Source organism: Balaenoptera acutorostrata, chromosome 16, assembly GCF_949987535.1.
Source record: "Balaenoptera acutorostrata chromosome 16, mBalAcu1.1, whole genome shotgun sequence".
In the NCBI taxonomy this organism is placed as follows: domain Eukaryota; kingdom Metazoa; phylum Chordata; class Mammalia; order Artiodactyla; family Balaenopteridae; genus Balaenoptera; species Balaenoptera acutorostrata.
In genome coordinates, this window is record NC_080079.1 from 85175875 (window position 1) to 85193335 (window position 17461).

General features: G+C 34.5%; 1 protein-coding gene across 7 annotated transcripts in view; it reads right to left on the bottom strand.

Moving 5' to 3' along the window:
- RTKN2 (rhotekin 2) overlaps window positions 1-17461 on the bottom strand; it is a 127562-nt gene that overhangs the window by 57952 nt on the left and 52149 nt on the right. For all 7 annotated transcript variants that reach the window (XR_009005592.1, XR_450063.2, XM_007170844.2 and 4 more), the window contains 2 exons: window positions 12098-12204; window positions 11000-11131 (listed from right to left, as the gene is read on the bottom strand). Coding sequence is in view for 5 of the 7 variants with exons in the window: in XM_007170844.2 (XP_007170906.2) it covers window positions 11000-11131; window positions 12098-12204 (239 nt within the window). In the remaining 2 variants the exon portion in view is untranslated. The remainder of the gene's footprint in view (window positions 1-10999; window positions 11132-12097; window positions 12205-17461) is intronic.

A 17461-nucleotide genomic window follows, 5' to 3' on the forward strand; every position in this document is an offset into this window, starting at 1 on the left:
CCTAACAGCCACTGGTGGCTAGTGGCTACTGTATTGGGTAGAGCAGCTCTAGAGCAGTATGGTTAAGCTTACTGTAATGCGTGTAGAAGAATACTTGGCTAGCAGTTACAAAAGCTGATTCAGAGTGGGAAGAAATTCTTCACTTCGTTGAGTCTAGCGTGAAGAAAGTCTGTGTGCAGAGTCACACACCAAAATACACATTTAATGATGTCTATGTGGACATTATAGAAGTAGGAAAGAGTTTGGAAGAAAAGCTGTTCATTCCCTGAAAACCAGGTAAATATGGGCAGGTGAACACCATACAGACATTACATAAGAAGTTCTTTTCTGAAGGAAGGAACTCTTATTCAAAAATCACTTGAGAAAAAATGTATGCTATATAAAGTAGCAACATAACTTTGAAATTTTCAAGTATCCCAAAATATAAGGATTGATAACTTAGAGACAGTCTATCCTGTCATCTTTTAAAAAGCAGGAATGCGAGTGTCTTCAGAGGATTGTTAACACTTATGGCCAACACTGTAATTTTATCATAATAGGGTCTTTTTATACTCCTTTATACTTTATACTCCTTGGTAATAAACTTTGTGAATTAACTTTTTAAAGTAATTACTTATACAGTATTTAAAAATGCTGCCTAAATGGCATCTTTGGAGCCTGATAACATGTAATCAACCTCTTTAAATATAAAGTTTATTATCACTAGCAGAGAATGACTTAAGCTCTCAGAAGCATCTTTAATATGCTTCTTTCAGACTAAATGAAAGCTGACTCAGAGACGGAGGGCTGGGGGGACAACCCTCTATTGCTGTTAGTATTAAAAAAAAAAAAAAAACACCTAAATGATAAAATATGAAGTATTCTTGTTGCTGAAATTGTGATTCCCTCCACCCAAATCCATTTTAATACAAATTTCTGACTACCTTTTGTATATAGAATTAAAATGGATTCAACTTTTAAATAAGTTGAAATTTTTACAGATGAATAGGTACAATTATTAATAATACCAGGATACCATTTCAAACAAAAATAGCTATGTAGAAAATCTGACAAACTGGGTCACTTACATCCTTCTAATAGAAAATAATACAATAGTATATAAATACTGTACACTCCGTTAACTCTGGTAACCATAAATACTGCTAAATTTTTACAACACGAGAGGTTTTTAAAAGGTGCAAATGAAACACAGATCATCTGAATTAACTTCTATATTTTATCATCCAAAATAATTTAACTAATGGGAAATTTTTTCAACCAAAAAAACTGCATGTCAAAGAAAAAGTGAGTAAACAAAGTTTCTGATAATGTCAGAAAGTTCGTGCAATTTTTTTTTTCACTGTGGGCAAAGTATCAATAATAGTGCTCAGGACTTCACTTCCCAAACAAGGAATGGATTAGAAAACACAAGATGAATTTTAGGACTGTTATCATTATGGGCTCACACAATGTATAGATGAGATAAGTATCTCCTCCCAGCAGGGTATGAAAGCAAGCAACTTGGTATTCTTGCCCCCATTATTTACACCAACTAAAATACTGCCTGGTACCCACTAAGTGATTGCAAAATATTTGATGAATAAATGAATAACAAAAGAATAACTCAGATAATGATAAAAAGTTTTACACTGATAGACTCAGATCCTAGAGATAATCCACAGTCCACTCTTTAAATTATAGATGAGGAAACATGTTCTGAGATAAGCGTTCTCTCCAAGGTCAGTTTCTTGTTTTGCTTTTGTTAATTCCAAACCTTTTTAGTTGATTTGGGAGGCTTTAAAATCAACTCCTATTGATATGTAGATAGATTTGAGATTATTCACTATGAAACTTTCATCCTTGGCTGGCTCTACTTTTGTCAATCGGCACATATTGAACTACAACTTTCCACTGCATGAGACGATGGTTACCCCGAGAAGGCCAAGTGAAGTCAAGAAAAATACAATCTGAGAAGTCAATTTTGTAACAAAATATAATTAACTCTGAAGTCAAAGGAAAGTTTCTTTTAGGTTTTTCATTATTTTTGAATTAAAACTGTACTTCAACCTCTCCATTTCTGTGGTAATGGAAAATTACCAGATCAGAACTAGATTTATAAATTGTTTCCTACTTTACTTTTGACTCTATGCCTTTAAAAATGTCTACTATATACCCAGATTATAGTTTCTAAATACTCTTTCCTACTAAAAGGAATCAGAGCTCTTTAGAGAAATGGCTTATCCCCAGCCTGGGCCAGGAAATATATAGGATGAGCCTGGAACATCTTGTCCTACCAGAAATCAAAGATTACTAGGGTTGTACCAAAAGGACTCAAAAGTAAACTTGAAGAGGCTTCCAGTGGCCAAGGATGGGACAATCTGAACATCAATAAGAATTACAATGGTAATGGACTGATGCATGAAAAGTCTTTAAATCCACAAATTCATAATGATATTTAAAAACTAACTCATTGGCCACCTCTGAAGGATGCTAGGGAACCACCTCATAGTTTTGGTAACTAGTATATAAATGCAAAAAATCAAGCCTTTATCCTGGCTTTCTTGTAAAAACTGTCCTTCAACCTAATAGCTGATGAAGTAGAGGTGTCCCAGCTAATAAATGAAGAAAGAATGTTAAAATAGCACCAGTTTGCAGTCCCTAATGAAATAAAGAATCTAAGCAATGTTCATCAGTGGATGTTAACATGAGTGGAAGACCCAGACGTTATTATACGCCTCCTGATAAAAGTACTAAGACATAGTCTTACTAACCAACCAACAAACAAACCTAAATCTGATTCAAAAATAGAAGAAAAAAGACAACTTGAAGATGCAATCAGCAAATTCTAGACTCTGAAAAACTCTGTAGGATAAATGACGAAATTTCTTCAACAAACAAATTGTGTGTAATTGTGTGTGTGTATGTGTAGGGGAGAGAGAGAGCGAGAGAAAGAGGCGGGTAGAATAAAAGCCAACAGATTAAGAGATTTAAGAGAACTAATCAATCAACTGCAATGTATGGTCCTTATTTGGATCCTGATTCAAAAAGTTGTTTAAAAAATTACAAGACTGAGACATTTGAACGCTGTCTGGATTTTTGATGATATATTGACTTTATGTACGGCTATAAATTTTCTTAAGTACGGCAGTTGCAATATTTACAAGTAAAATGATATGATTGCTAGGATCTGCTTCAAAATAATCCGACGGTGGAGGAAATGTGTGATGGTACAGATGGGTTCATTTATACTATTCTTTCTACAGATTATCTTGAAATTTTTCAAAAAAACAATTAAAATATAAAATACAAGTACAAAAAACTAAGAGCCTGCTTTCTTATCTATAATGCAGAGATAATATTTCACTCACACCTTCCTCACAAACATGTTGTAAAGATAAATGAGTTCTTTGAAAGGTGTCTGGTCTAAAGTCTTGTTAATCAGGGATGAAGACAAAATTATTGATGGCTAAAAACAAGCTTTAGACCTTATATGTATTCTAATGACAAAGAAAGCATACCTTCTACAATATATGACAAGGAATGTTTGAAATATATAAAGCATAACCATAAATTAAACCAAGCATTAGGTCTGATTAGTATTAGCGATATAATTATTTTCAATTTATGTCAATGAAATCAGATGTAAACTCTTAAAGGAAAAGACTGCTTAAAATATTCTTTTTGCTGTATTTAATAAGGGACAATCTGAATAGGTGATACATGCATTAAGAGGACTAACATAATATGAAGAAAATCCCATGTGCTTCATGGTAATTTTACTTGCTAGGGTCCATGATAAATGTAATGGTTAAAAACAATTTCAAGACAATTTAACAAAGGACTGACTATCACACCAACTAGTGTTATTGACTTGTTTGGTACAGATTTTATTATTCATTAAAATGAAGTGATGCATATTATTTAGATCAAGAAAAGACTATTGATCTCAAAGACCCACATTTCTTTTCCATTCCACTCCCCACCCCACTGGCAATGGATAAAACTTTGGCTAATAAAATGCTTTCTACAATGTATAGGAGATTCAGTGGCTCCAGTTAAGTACCCCTTATTGAGAACGTCTAGCTCAACAACATTCATAGGGAAGTTTTTTGAAGTTGAAGCAATCACTTTGAAGTAAATCATCCTTTCAAATTTGGATTGAAAAGAGGAGGGGGATAGCTTTTAGGCTTTTCTTTCCTTAATGTGACTATTTCCACAGATGGCTCCCTCTGAAAATTAATGAACTGACTTAGCCTTACAGGAAATGCCATTTAGAAGGACAAGAATTATAGTCAGAGAACAGATCCTGTGATCAAAATAGCAGAACTACTATTTATATACCTTAGCAACTGTAAAATTCATGTTTTCACATAATTTTTAAAGCAGCATTAAGCAAAATTATTATTTTCTAAATCATGAGAGGAGAAAGGCAACCAAAAGAAAGAAACTTTGTATCTAATATTTAACGTTATTAAGCATAAAAAGATCTTAGAGACCCAGCACTGGAAATACACTAAAAACTGAAACAAAAACACTATCCAACCAAGTTGGCATTTATCAATGATCCCCTTTATTTAAGAATACTCTAATAGTACATGTCCCTTAGAAATTTACAAAGTAAGCAAAATAATTAAAACATCTACCTTATATTTAAAAACCAAGTAATTTAAAACACTGAATAGACTGAATAGATTAAAATCTATGAGTTTATCATAATATTGGAGGTGGTGTGGGACAAGAGAAACGGCACTTATGTGCTACTTCTGCAGGGGGTAACTCCACTCCAATACATATTGCCAATAACAATACAATGTCAACATGTAATAACACAACTCCTTACTCTGAAAATTGGTCATTAACATTAAACATTTACCCAGCCTTTTCAGGAAAGACTGTAATTCATTCCTAGTTGATAAGAAAAAGTCCTTTACAAAAGAATGCCGGCTAACACATACAGAAGGAAGGACAGTAGTAGAAAAACATGTGCAATCTCCAATGTAATGACCGATTCAGGTAAGGGCAATCAGTTCACTAAAACCATTATGTGAAAAATTGTTGGACAATAAAGATAGTCACACTGTGTCTAAGCATCATCGCATTGACTACTTGCTAATTGTAAAGACAAAAATTTACCTTTATAGTGGAGAGAGCTAGTGGTAACCACGTTAACCAAGTCATTAAACCTGGCATTGCCAATAGTAAGACACTTGACATCATATGCCTCTGAACAGAATTCTTCATAAAGTATTTGTTATTATCCATGAAATATTCTCATAATAATGTTTAAAATGAATTTAATCAAGCCCCTAGACCTAACTTACAGTTTAGAAGAAGTACAAAGGATGCACAAGCTTTGAATAGTCCTAGATTGAAAACAAGAGCTAAAAGGACATTTTGGAGACAATGGGGAAACTTGACTATGGACTGGAAATTAGATGATATAAGAGAATTACTGTTAATTTGCTTAGCTGTGATAATGGTATTGTAATTATATATATATAGACACATATAGATAATTTTATATATACATATAAATTTATATAATCTGAGAGGCTCCTATTTTTAAAAGGTAGATGTTGAAGTATTCAGGGATGAATTATCAATGTTGGAGACTTACGTTCAAATGGCTCAGCAAAAAATATAGATAAGAGACTTTATAAACTTTCAGCTAAACAAAACAAAACTTTCAGCTATAAGATAAATAAGGTCCAAAGATCTAACGTAAAACATGGTGACTACAGTTGATAACACTATTGAATAAGTGACATTTGCTAAGAGAGTAGACTTAATATTCTCATAAAAAAGATTAAAAAAACTATAATCCAATAATGATTATAGTAATGATTACACAACTGTATATTATTTGTCAAAGTTATCAAACTGTACCCTTAAAACTGGTGAACTTTATTTTATGTAAACCATACCACTGTAACAGCTGATTAAAAAATTAAATAAAATATAAAGTGCTTAAACCCCTCCCAAAAAAAGAAAAATAGATAAAGCAAATATGACAAAATGTTAACGGTTGAATCTGGGTGGTATACAAGTGTTCACTGTAGTATTTTTTTCAACTTTTCTATAGATTTGAATAATCTTATAAGCTGAGAAAAATAAGTAAAAATTACTTTAATAGAAGATATAATTAGATAACAGTCATGTTTTTAGAAGTAACAAATAGATTTCTTGACTGAGATGGTGTTTGACATAGTTAAATAACGAGACCAGTGGCATTTACTATTAAGAGTGAAGTTTTCAGGTGAATGGAAGGGCTCAAAGGAAACCTGAGATAAAAGTAGGAAATGCTCCAACAACACATTAAAAGGATCATACACTATGATCAAGTGGGATTTATCTGAGGGATGCAAGGATTCTTCAATATACACAAATCAATCAATGTGATACACAACATTAACAAATTGAATAATACCATATGATCATCTCAATAGATGTGGTAAAAGCTTTTGACAAAATTCAACACCCATTTATGATTAAAAAAAAACTCTCCAGAAAGTGGGCATAGAGGGAACCTACCTCAGCATAATGAGGGCCATATACGACAAACCCACAGCAAACATCACCCTCAACAGTGAAAAACTGAAAGCATTTCCTCTAAGATCACAAACAAGATAAGGATGTCCACGCTTGCCACTTTTATCCAACACAGTTTTGGAAGTTCTAGCCACGGCAATAAGAGAAGAAAAAGAAATAAAAGGAATCCAAATTGGAAAAGAAGAGTTAAAACTGTCACAGTTTGCAGATGACATGATACTCTACATAGAAAATCCTAAAGATGCTACCAGAAAACTACTAGAGCTCATCAATGAATGTGGTAAAGTTGCAGGATATAAAATTAATACACAGAAATCTCTTGCATTCTTATACACTAACAACGAAAGATCAGAAAGAGAAATAAGGAAACAATCCCAATGACCATTGCATCAAAAAGAATAAAATACCTAGGAATAAACCTACCTAAGGAGGCAAAAGACCTGTACTCAGAAAACTATAAGATACTGATGAAAGAAATCAAAGATGACACAGATGGACGATATACCATGTTCTTGGATTGGAAGAATCAACATTATCAAAATGACTATACTACCCAAAGCAATCTACAGATTCAGTGTAATCCCTATCAAATTACCAATGGCATTTTTCACAGAATTAGAACAAAAAAATTGTACAATTTGTATGGAAACACAAAAGGCCCTGACTAGCCAAAGAAATCTTGAGAAATAAAAGTGGAGCTGGAGGAATCAGGTTCCCTGACTTCAGACTATACTACAAAGCTACAGTCATCAAAACAGCACAGTACTGCCCCCAAACCAGAAATATACAGCAATGGAACAGGATAGAAAGTCCAGAGATAAACCCACACACTTATGGTCAACTAATCTATGACAAAGCAGGCAAGGATATACAATGGTGAAAGGACAGTCCCTTCAATAAGTGGTGCTGGGAAAACTGGACAGCTACATGTAAAAGAATAAAATTAGAACACTCCCTAAACCATATACAAAAATAAACTCAAAACGGATTAAAGACCTAAATGTAAGGCTAGATACTATAAAACTCTTAGAGGAAAACATAGACAGAACACTCTCTGACATAAATCAAAGCAAGATCTTTTTTGAACAACCTCCTAGAGTAATGAAAATAAAAATAAAAATAAACAAATGGGACCTAATGAAACTTAAAAGCTTTTGCACAGCAAAGGAAACCATAAACAAAAAGACAACCTACAGAATGGGAGAAAATATTTGCAAACAACGTGACTGACAAAGTATTAATCTCCAAAATATACAAATAGCTCATGCAGCTCAATAACAAAAAAACAAACAACCCAACCAAAAAACGGGCTAGCACAGGTGACTCTACTCAATACTCTGTAATGACCTATATGGGAAAAGAATCTAAAAAGAGTGGATCTATGTATATGTATAACTGACTCACTTTGCTGTACAGCAGAAACACAACATTGTGAATCAACTATACTCCAATAAAAATTAAAAACAAAAAAAAGAAGTAGGAAATGCAAAGGGAAAAGTTTCTAAAGAGAAAGGGCAGGAATCAGTGCTGGAATCGGCACTGGAGAAAATTAAGACGGAAATATTGCAAAGCTACAGAATGTAACACTTTGTCATCAGTTTAATCTTTGAGATAAGCAACTAAATTATATTATTCTTCCCAACCTTAACCTTACCTCATGGTTTAATATTAAAATTCTTTTTGGTAGTTTAGACAAAAGTCATATTCAATGGAAGAGATATTTATGTCATCAGTCCTCAGGGTCAAATACAGCCCACGCTGTCCCCCCAAGTCTAAGGTCGAGTCTATACACATTACTAGACAAACCATTTTCCTGTGAATTTGTAAACCTCAATAGTGGAGCCACCACTGGGATTTCTAGGTACGCTGATTTCAGTCATCTTAATAATGGAGTTGATTGACTACAGAATCCCATCGGTTGCCAGGCCATCGGCTTTTATTACCACAAGGAAAAATGAGTCAATTGAAAAAGGTCAATTTAGTCAGGCCATGTATATCCTGTTAACTACTTTTCTGGAATTAGACTCTTGTCATCAAATAAGAAAATACAGATGCACTGACTACAATAACAGAGGAGTTCTATTATAACTGTCCTCTTAAATTTAAATGGTAAAGATTCAGTACATGCCTAAGTCATTGCCTACAGGTAACTTGCCTTTGGACTCAGAACTTCATTTCAGAGCTACTTTTTACTTTCAAAACTGATTCAAAGTGGATATGGAGATAGGGAAAAATCTAATTTTGCCTTCCAAATCTAGTCTTGCAGTATGTCTATGAAGAAACAGAAAAACAATCCATGAATTTTTATCTATTTTTTTCTACCCATTAGGAAAGAGTAAGCCATATAATTTTACTTACTAGCTAAACAAGTTCTATCTGATCTCTGAGTATGTTTTGTCACTTGTAAAACAGAAATAAGATACCTGTAAATCAGGGCTGACCTACACGCTCTGCCTCCCTTAAAGGGCTGAGATAGGTAAAATGAATACTTTGAAGACTGTTTTCAAATCAAACTTTTAAAATATCATTTGCTTAGATTACGTTTTAATTTGGTTTATAGCTATCCATATTCCATTGTACATCATGCAAGAAAAAAATTGGTAGGATTCCATTTTTACTACCTAGTGAAAATAAGGTTAGACAAAATCATCTATGTAGAACTCCAGCCAAAAATATTTAACATGAATCTAGCGAAACAATTAGTCAAAAACAGATTTGGGGACTTGCCTGGACATTTCAAAAATGTCAGTGTAATAAAAACCAAAAAAAAAAAAAAAGGCAAGAGAAGGGCACAATTTAGGTAAAAGGGAAACAAAAGACATAGTGATCAGAGGCAATCTGTGACCCTTGATGGGGTCTTGGATAAAACAAAAAATAAAAATCAGAAAGAATATTTTGGGAATAACTGGGGCAATTTGCTCTGTATCTTAGATAATATTATTTTATCAACAATAAATTTATTGAGTGTGATAATAATATTATGGTTATGAAAGAAATGTCCTTGTTTTCAGGAGAAACATGCTGACATATTCTAGGAAAGAAATGTCATGCTGTGTGCTGCTTACTTTCAAGTGGTTCGGAAAAAAATTTTTTTTAACTAACTAGAGAGAAAGTAAATGTGGCAAAATGTTAATAGCTGAAGAATCAGGTGATGGGTATCAGGTTTTACTTTTCTATTCTTTCAACTTTTCTGTACATTTGAAATTTTCAAAAGACTATGGGGGGGAGTGAACACTGCATAAACAAAACAAAACAATGAAAAAATTGTATCAATTTTCCAATAATAAAATTATACTTTCATTAACCTAATTTTCTAAATGAAAATAAATTCACTATGTTATAATATTGAGGTATATTATTTAAGAGCAACATTAATCTTTCTTATACACAAAACAGATAAATTAAGTGGACTTAATTACATAGTAAAAGGTCTCACTGAAGAATTTCCTTTGAGTAAAAAGTAGTGTCATTTCTAAAAGCAGGATAGAAACAGATCAAATGTTACTATTGCAAAGATCATAGAAATTAACTAAATCCTTATACATTAGCAGACCAGTATCTACATGTTTTTTCAGGACATATAACTTTACATTTTTCCTCAAAAGATAACTTAAAGGCAAGTAGAACATGTATCTTACAGTTAACAGATGTGATGGCTCATATTTTATCATATACTTCACTTCAACCACTCTGAAGGCAAGCAAAGTAAAAAAACTAAAACGATTAATTGCAGTCCATAGGCAGAAAACATGACATTCTACTCTAGAAATGCCATTTTAACTCTAGAGTAGGAATGCTATAAAAAGAGGGGGAAAAACCCTCTAATAAACACTAGACTAGGATGATAGATGAAAACAAATTTAAGATTGTGAGATAAAGAAAATAAGCCTGCCTTAGACTGAAAACTTTTCCTACAGATTTTTGGGTGAAAACTTTCTAACTAAAATTTTATAATCTCCTTTGTATCAAACCAGTATATTTATGTGTATGTGGTATTCTAAACAGAATGTGAGGCTTTCTTGTTCTGGCAGAAGGTTGAACAACTGCCCATTAACCGCATAAGAAATCAGAAAGTATACTCAGGAATTTCTTTTTATGGGTTCATTTAAGTATTAACTAGAAAGAACATCATTGTAACATGAGCTAACAATTTATGTTTTTATAGTCTCTTAATTAAATAAATTCCTAAAAAATTTAAATACCCTGTTAATGTGGAGTTACATTCTCTGCTTTAAAATCTATTTGCTAGTATAGATTTCCAATTACTATGTTTTCGTAGGAAATAATAGTATTTCCTTTACCAGATAAGCTCTATAAACGGAAAGAAAAATAAGAATATCTTTAAGAACTAACCTAGTTTCAGCAGTCCTTCCCTTCTTGTAAATAAGATGACAACAGTGTGAATTGTAATAGAAAAGAACAAACTTCATAAAATGTTATACCTTTATTTTCAAAAGAGCATTTTATTTACCTTGTTAATGGACACTACCAAAGCTGGTTCCACTTTACCTTCGATTTCTTCTGGAGTGTAAAAACAATAGAGTTTACACCCTCTTAAAACACAATACAACCTTCTCCAACTAATCAGACCTTCTACCATTTGCTGAAAAAGAAAAATCAAGAAACTCTCAACTTTAAATCATTATTTATCATCTTAACTCTAAATTCAAAACAATACTTGAATTAGCAAAGTTAGTTTTTTGAAATGTTTTAATGTGATACGAGTTACCCATTAATTTACTATACAATAAGTCAATAGCCCAAAGTAAAAAAAGTAAGTTCGTATCAGAGAAGAAAGGTTTGGAATTCTCAAAAGCATTAAGCAAAATAGAGGTAATAATTATCACATAACTTTTATATACATAAAATCATAAATCAATGCAGTTTTAGAGAAGCTAGTCTATTAAAAATTAGTGATTGGAATTCCACAGCAATTCACGTAATGACTCAGGAAAAGTATAAAAATAACTGAATATTCAAAATAATTTAATATTCAAAATATTCCCTTACTGTTCTCAGAACACTGGAAAATGTTGACTTCCCTGTAAGAATGCAAATTTTCTTTCCTCTTAATGGAATTTTTTAAAAAAGCTATTGATTCATTGAAGCCCATAATTAATTATTTACTGAATATAAATAACTATGGTTATAAATAAATTAGGAGTAGGTGGCACAGAGGCAGCTTTGGAAGCCCAGAGGCCTAAACTGTGCCAAAAGCTGTCCGCCAGAAAGGCCTTCATGTGAAAGGTGTTGAGCAGCCCTCATCAGTTTCCACAAGGAGTCCTCTGGTACTGATTATCCTGTTACTGCGATTAATGAAGCAGAGGAACCTGGAAGAGGTAGCCCCTTAGCCATCAAAACTGCATCAGACCCTTCCCCTTCCCTACCTTCTCACTCCCAGCTGCACCCTCCCCCCACATTTGATGTCTAACAAGGAGAAAACTGTCTTTTAAGAGAAGACTTTATTAAAAAAAAAATACTTCACAATATCAGAATGCCAAACAACTGCCAGGATATTAAGATCAAAATTAGAGCTATAATTGTTGCAGGATATTTAAAGTTCTCTAACCTGCTGATTAAGAAATCCTGCAAACGCATCCTCAGCCATACAAGCTGGTTGGGCGACTAATCGGCAGCACATGTTACCATATAAGGGCAGCCAAAACGAAGACTCTTCTATTTAAATGAGAAAAAAAATCAAGTTATAAATATATGTTTATTTAAGGTCATTATACATTTTGATTATTTTTACAATTTTTTTTGCTTTATATAAGAACATATGTAAAGGTTCATCCTGCTCAAATTACTGTATTCAATGACAAAATCAAATAAAAGAAAGCAGTCAGGACAGTAGGATATTAAACTGACAGTTTACAGCATGCTATCACCTGGAGTAGACATGGAACTTTTAGTCCCTTGATCTCTTGTTTGATCTTAAAGTAATTAATCAAAGGAGGTAGTTCAGGGCACATAAGTAAACTCATGTAATTTAAAAAACATCCTAATAAAGTGATTTTTGTTTGTCAAATTCTACTTTTTGCTCTGATTTTCATTATAATAATTAGCAAAGTGATGCTCTGAATAAAACACTTCAGGGCACAACTTTATGATAAGAATTTAATAATAACTCTTTTGACCTTTCCCCTTGTCCCTTCCCTTACTGAACAACTCAGGTGTAAGCCATTATGTGGAGTCCACCACAATGGGTATCTGTGCCGGGAGTTGGGCAGGGGGCGGGCGGGAAGCAGTAGTGTGCCAGAGCTGGGTGCTGGGGGCAGTCAGGATAAGGAGGGTGAGTGGGAGAGCTGCCTGGCATGAGGAATCAGAGCCTGAAGGGGCTGAGGAGGACGGATCACATGGGGAATATAGAACCCAAAAGGGGTCTCTGCTCAGTGGCCAGCCTGGCGTGGGGAGGAGGGGCCCAGGTACAGTAAGGAGGGTATCTGTGTGCAGTGCTGCCCAAGTGAGGTGTCAGAGTCCAGGGAAATTAAGAAGAGTGTGGGGGGTGGTCCAGCCACGGGAGTCAGTTTGAGAGTAGCGAGGGGACCATTCACACAGTTGGTGACCCAGAACAGTGTGTCAGAGCACGGGGAGATGGAAATGCAAGCAGAGGGACAGCTGGGTATGGGGTGTCAGAGCACAGGCAGGCTGAGGACGGTGTTCACATGGGCTGAGGAGGGCAACCCTGGGTGGGCTGTATGAGCCTGAGCAAGGTAAGGAGTATCCACGTGGGGCAAGGCGCAGCCCAGAAGGGGAGTCAGAGCCCCAGCAAGGAGAGAAAAGCAGTTACGTGAGAAAGATGGAAAAATGGTTGCTTTTAAGGAGACTGACCAAAGAATAAAAAGCATTAAAGATAATAGAAGACAGGTTTCTCACTGTCAGAGAAAGGAATTACAAATGTGCAGAATGAACTCTTTGGTATTGGATTAGAACGAGACATACTGGTGTGAACTCATGGTTTTCAACATACAGAGATTAAGAAATGCATGACATACAGAGTGAAGTGAGTCAGAAAGAGAAAAACAAATACCGTATGCTAACATACATATATGGAATCTAAAAAAAAAAAAAAAAAAGATGGTTCTGAAGAACCTAGGGGCAGGACAGGAATAAAGATGCAGACATAGCGAATGGACTTGAGGACACAGGGAGGGGGAAGGGTAAGCTGGGACGAAGTGAGAGAGTGGCATGGACATATATACACTACCAAATGTAAACTAGATAGCTAGTGGGAAGCAGCCACATAGCACAGGGAGATCAGCTTGGTGCTTTGTGACCACCTAGAGGGGTGGGATAGGGAGGGTGGGAGGGAGACGCAAGAAGGAGGGGATATGGGGATATATGTATATGTATAGCTGATTCACTTTGTTATACAGCAGAAACTAACACACCATTGTAAAGCAATTATACTCCAATAAAGATGTTAAAAAAAAAAAAAGAACAAATGCATGACAGGACTTCCCTGGTGGCGCAGTGGTTAAGAATCCGCCTGCCGATGCAGGGGACGTGGGTTCGAGCCCTGGTCCAGGAAGATCCCACATGCCGCGGAGCAACTAAGCCCGTGTGCCACAACTACTGAGCCTGAGCTCTGGAGCCTATGAGCCACAACTACTGAGCCTGCATGCCACAGCTACTGAAGCCCACGCACCTAGAGCTCATGCTCTGCAACAAGAGATGCCACCACAATGAGAAGCCCGTGCACTGCAACGAAGACCCAGCACAACCAAAAATAAATAAATTAATTAATTAATTTTAAAAAAGAAATGCATGACAAAATATATATACACGTATGTCCACTGAGAGGGCTTAGGAAAAGTGACACCTAATAGTGACAGTCTAATAGCAATGAATATACCTATAGCTCAGATCATGTCTTCTAAATATTATTTCTATTAAAAAGAACCAGTCTTCCTTGGAGAAATGGATGACTCCAGGACTGGGGCAGGGAAAGTACATGATAAGCCTGAAATATCTTGTTATGCCTTAAGCAAGGAAGTACTCAGTGAATGAGGAGGACATGTAAAAAGACACAGAAGCCATCTTGAATGTGCTCCCATTGGCCAAAATGGAGACAATCTGAATCTTAAACAAGATATTAGCAGATTATAATGCACTGAATAAAACTGTAAAACATGAGTCCATGTTGATATAAATAAATCAGTGAATAAGTTGAAAGTCTAATAAATATACTTAGTTTCAAAGTATCCCCCTGCCACACACAAAACATGTATTAATTACAAAGAGGAAAACAAAAAGAGAAACTTAACAGTAGAGAAGCTTGACAGCCACCGCCCTAATCAAGTGAACATCATCAGTAATGGGGTGAATCAAAAGATGCCACCTGATAGAACGTAATGAGAACGCAGCATCAGCTCTGTGGTATTTCTGCCAAAGATGCATATCCTGAGTCTCAGCCCAAGAAAACATCAGACGAACCCAAACTGAGGGAACTTCTACAAAATAACTATGATGTCTACAAATGTCAAGGTTATGAAAGCCAAGGAATGACTGGAGAACTGATCTAAATGGAAAGAAACTAAAGAAGCATGATGATTAAATGCAATGCGTGAATCTGCACTGGATCCTTTTGTCATAAGGGACATTATTGGAGTAACATTTGAATGGTGTCTGTATTAGTAGAAACAATAGTAATGTATTAATGCTGACTTGAGTAGCTGTAGTGATGTAGCCAGATGTCTTTTAGTAGGAACAGGTATTAACATATTTGGGAGTAATGAAGCATCAGGTAAGCAACTTGTTCTCATATATTTTTTGGGGAAAAAAATCTTGATATTCAACTTTTAACTGTTCTGTAAGTCTGCAATTGTTTAAAAAAGTTCTTTCAAAAAACATTAAGATAGTCCTTTAATGTAGTGTGCAGGTAGGTATACAACCTTTATAACTGTATGGAAGGAAAGCACTGCATAATTTATTCTGTGTATCGGGGTGTAAATAAAAATGCAACATATGGTCCTATGTTCACACTGGACCACACAAAAAATATCTGTAAAGTTTTCACTGCACCCATGTTGGTAAGTGCCTATTAAATGACTAACCATTGGCTGTTACTATCATTGACCAAAAGGTCTTAGTAAGTCCAGAAAATAAAACATTTTTTGTAAAAATACAATTATTTAATATATAGAGGCAGTGTAGCCAAGGCTTGACACATCAGTTAAATGAAAAAGACCAGCGTAAATGAAGAACACAAAGTTAAAACAAAAACAGTTTTTTAACAATTTACCTGCTCAACATTCTACTAAAGAATAGCATACCACAAATTGTCTGGGACTATTCAACTCTTTGTTAAAGCTGCTGTCTTTTAGAAACAAAGGGTTTGATCTGAGAGAAATAAGTGTATAAATACAATACAGTCAATGATTTAAAAATGCAGACATAAATAAATAAATGAGAATCTCCTTTTCTAAAATAGGCAGGGAATGAAATAAAAATTCTATAAAAGCATGCATCTACGTAATACAATTGAAATCACCCTTGTGATTTATGAGTTTAAAGTTTGAAAGCGAATTTCTTTATATAGCAAACCCAGATTTATGAATGGCTTGTTTTTAAGTTAGGATCCACCTCCTAAAGAAACAGAATCATAAATGATTAGTTTTTCAGACCAGTCACAATCAATAATGTACCTGGAACCTAAGTACCACATGTAACAGTGTGCTTCTCTAGTAAAATAAGATCAGATTTCATGACACACCAAGAAAAATAATTCCTTCCTCATTGCAGACCTTGAAAAGGGATACTGGATGTAAAATTCTTTGCTCTACAGATCACGTGCCACATACACTGCAATCACCTCTTACTTCCTACATAGGTTTCTCTACAGCTCATGACCACTGTGGAATAAAGCAGAGTCACAGCTTCTTCTCCCTACTTCTGACAAGAAATACAGCATCTAGGCTATTCACTTAACTTGCCCGAGTATCAATTTCTCATTCTTAAAACACTACCTATTAAGTACTAGGGTTGCTGTGAAATCACATAAGATAATGTGTGCATGACATTTATCGCTGTGTCTGGCATGTAACAGATGCTTCTCATAATTTCATATCCAGGGCACTCTCACTCCCCAAACCATATCCTTTCCATTTCTCAATGCTGTCTTTCTGCCCTTGTGCAACACATTTAATCAAAATACTTAATTCTTCTTTTCTAACCAAAGGTGGTATTAGGACAAGATGAAATGAAACAGGAAGTGAAAGAGCAGTTTGACTTTTCATTACTTAAAGATTTTATCTAATTCATCTGTAGTTTCAGATGGGGAGCAAAATGGAGTTTAAAAACAACAGCAACAACAAAAACAAAACACAGGCAAGAGAAAGAATCGATAACATCTCAGTTCTGTGTGAGTCAATCTTTACAATGTGGTTTCGTTGTTTTATAAAAAGTATAAAAATTTCTTGATGACAAATATAAGCCTTAAGATATCATTTTGGCTTTTTCCTTCAACTAGTACAAGTAATAAAGTTGAGTTATAAATTTCAAAAATCTTGTATTTCCTCTTTATTTTATAGTATTTGGTAGACACTGACATAAATTTATTTAGGAAACCCTATTAAACATAGATTTATTAATGAATAAATCAGAGGGTGGCTTTTTTCTGTATAAAATTTTGTTTCTTTTTAATTACAAGCTTTCTTTTTTTTTTCCAAATATAATTGATTTACAAGATTTTAATTTACACACATTTCTAGAGATACACCTATCACATCAAAAGGGTTAGGCATATAGGTTAGTGTTCTTAAAATTTTTTTCTGTGGAATCTACAAGTTCCAACGTCAACAGTTTTTGGGTGTTATTGCTGTAAGCACAGGTCTTTTCACAGTCTTTAACATGCTAATCTTTATTGTGTTTCTCAAAGAAAGAAGTATACCACATAGTTCCCATGCTTATTTGCTCAGGAGCATTTTATTAA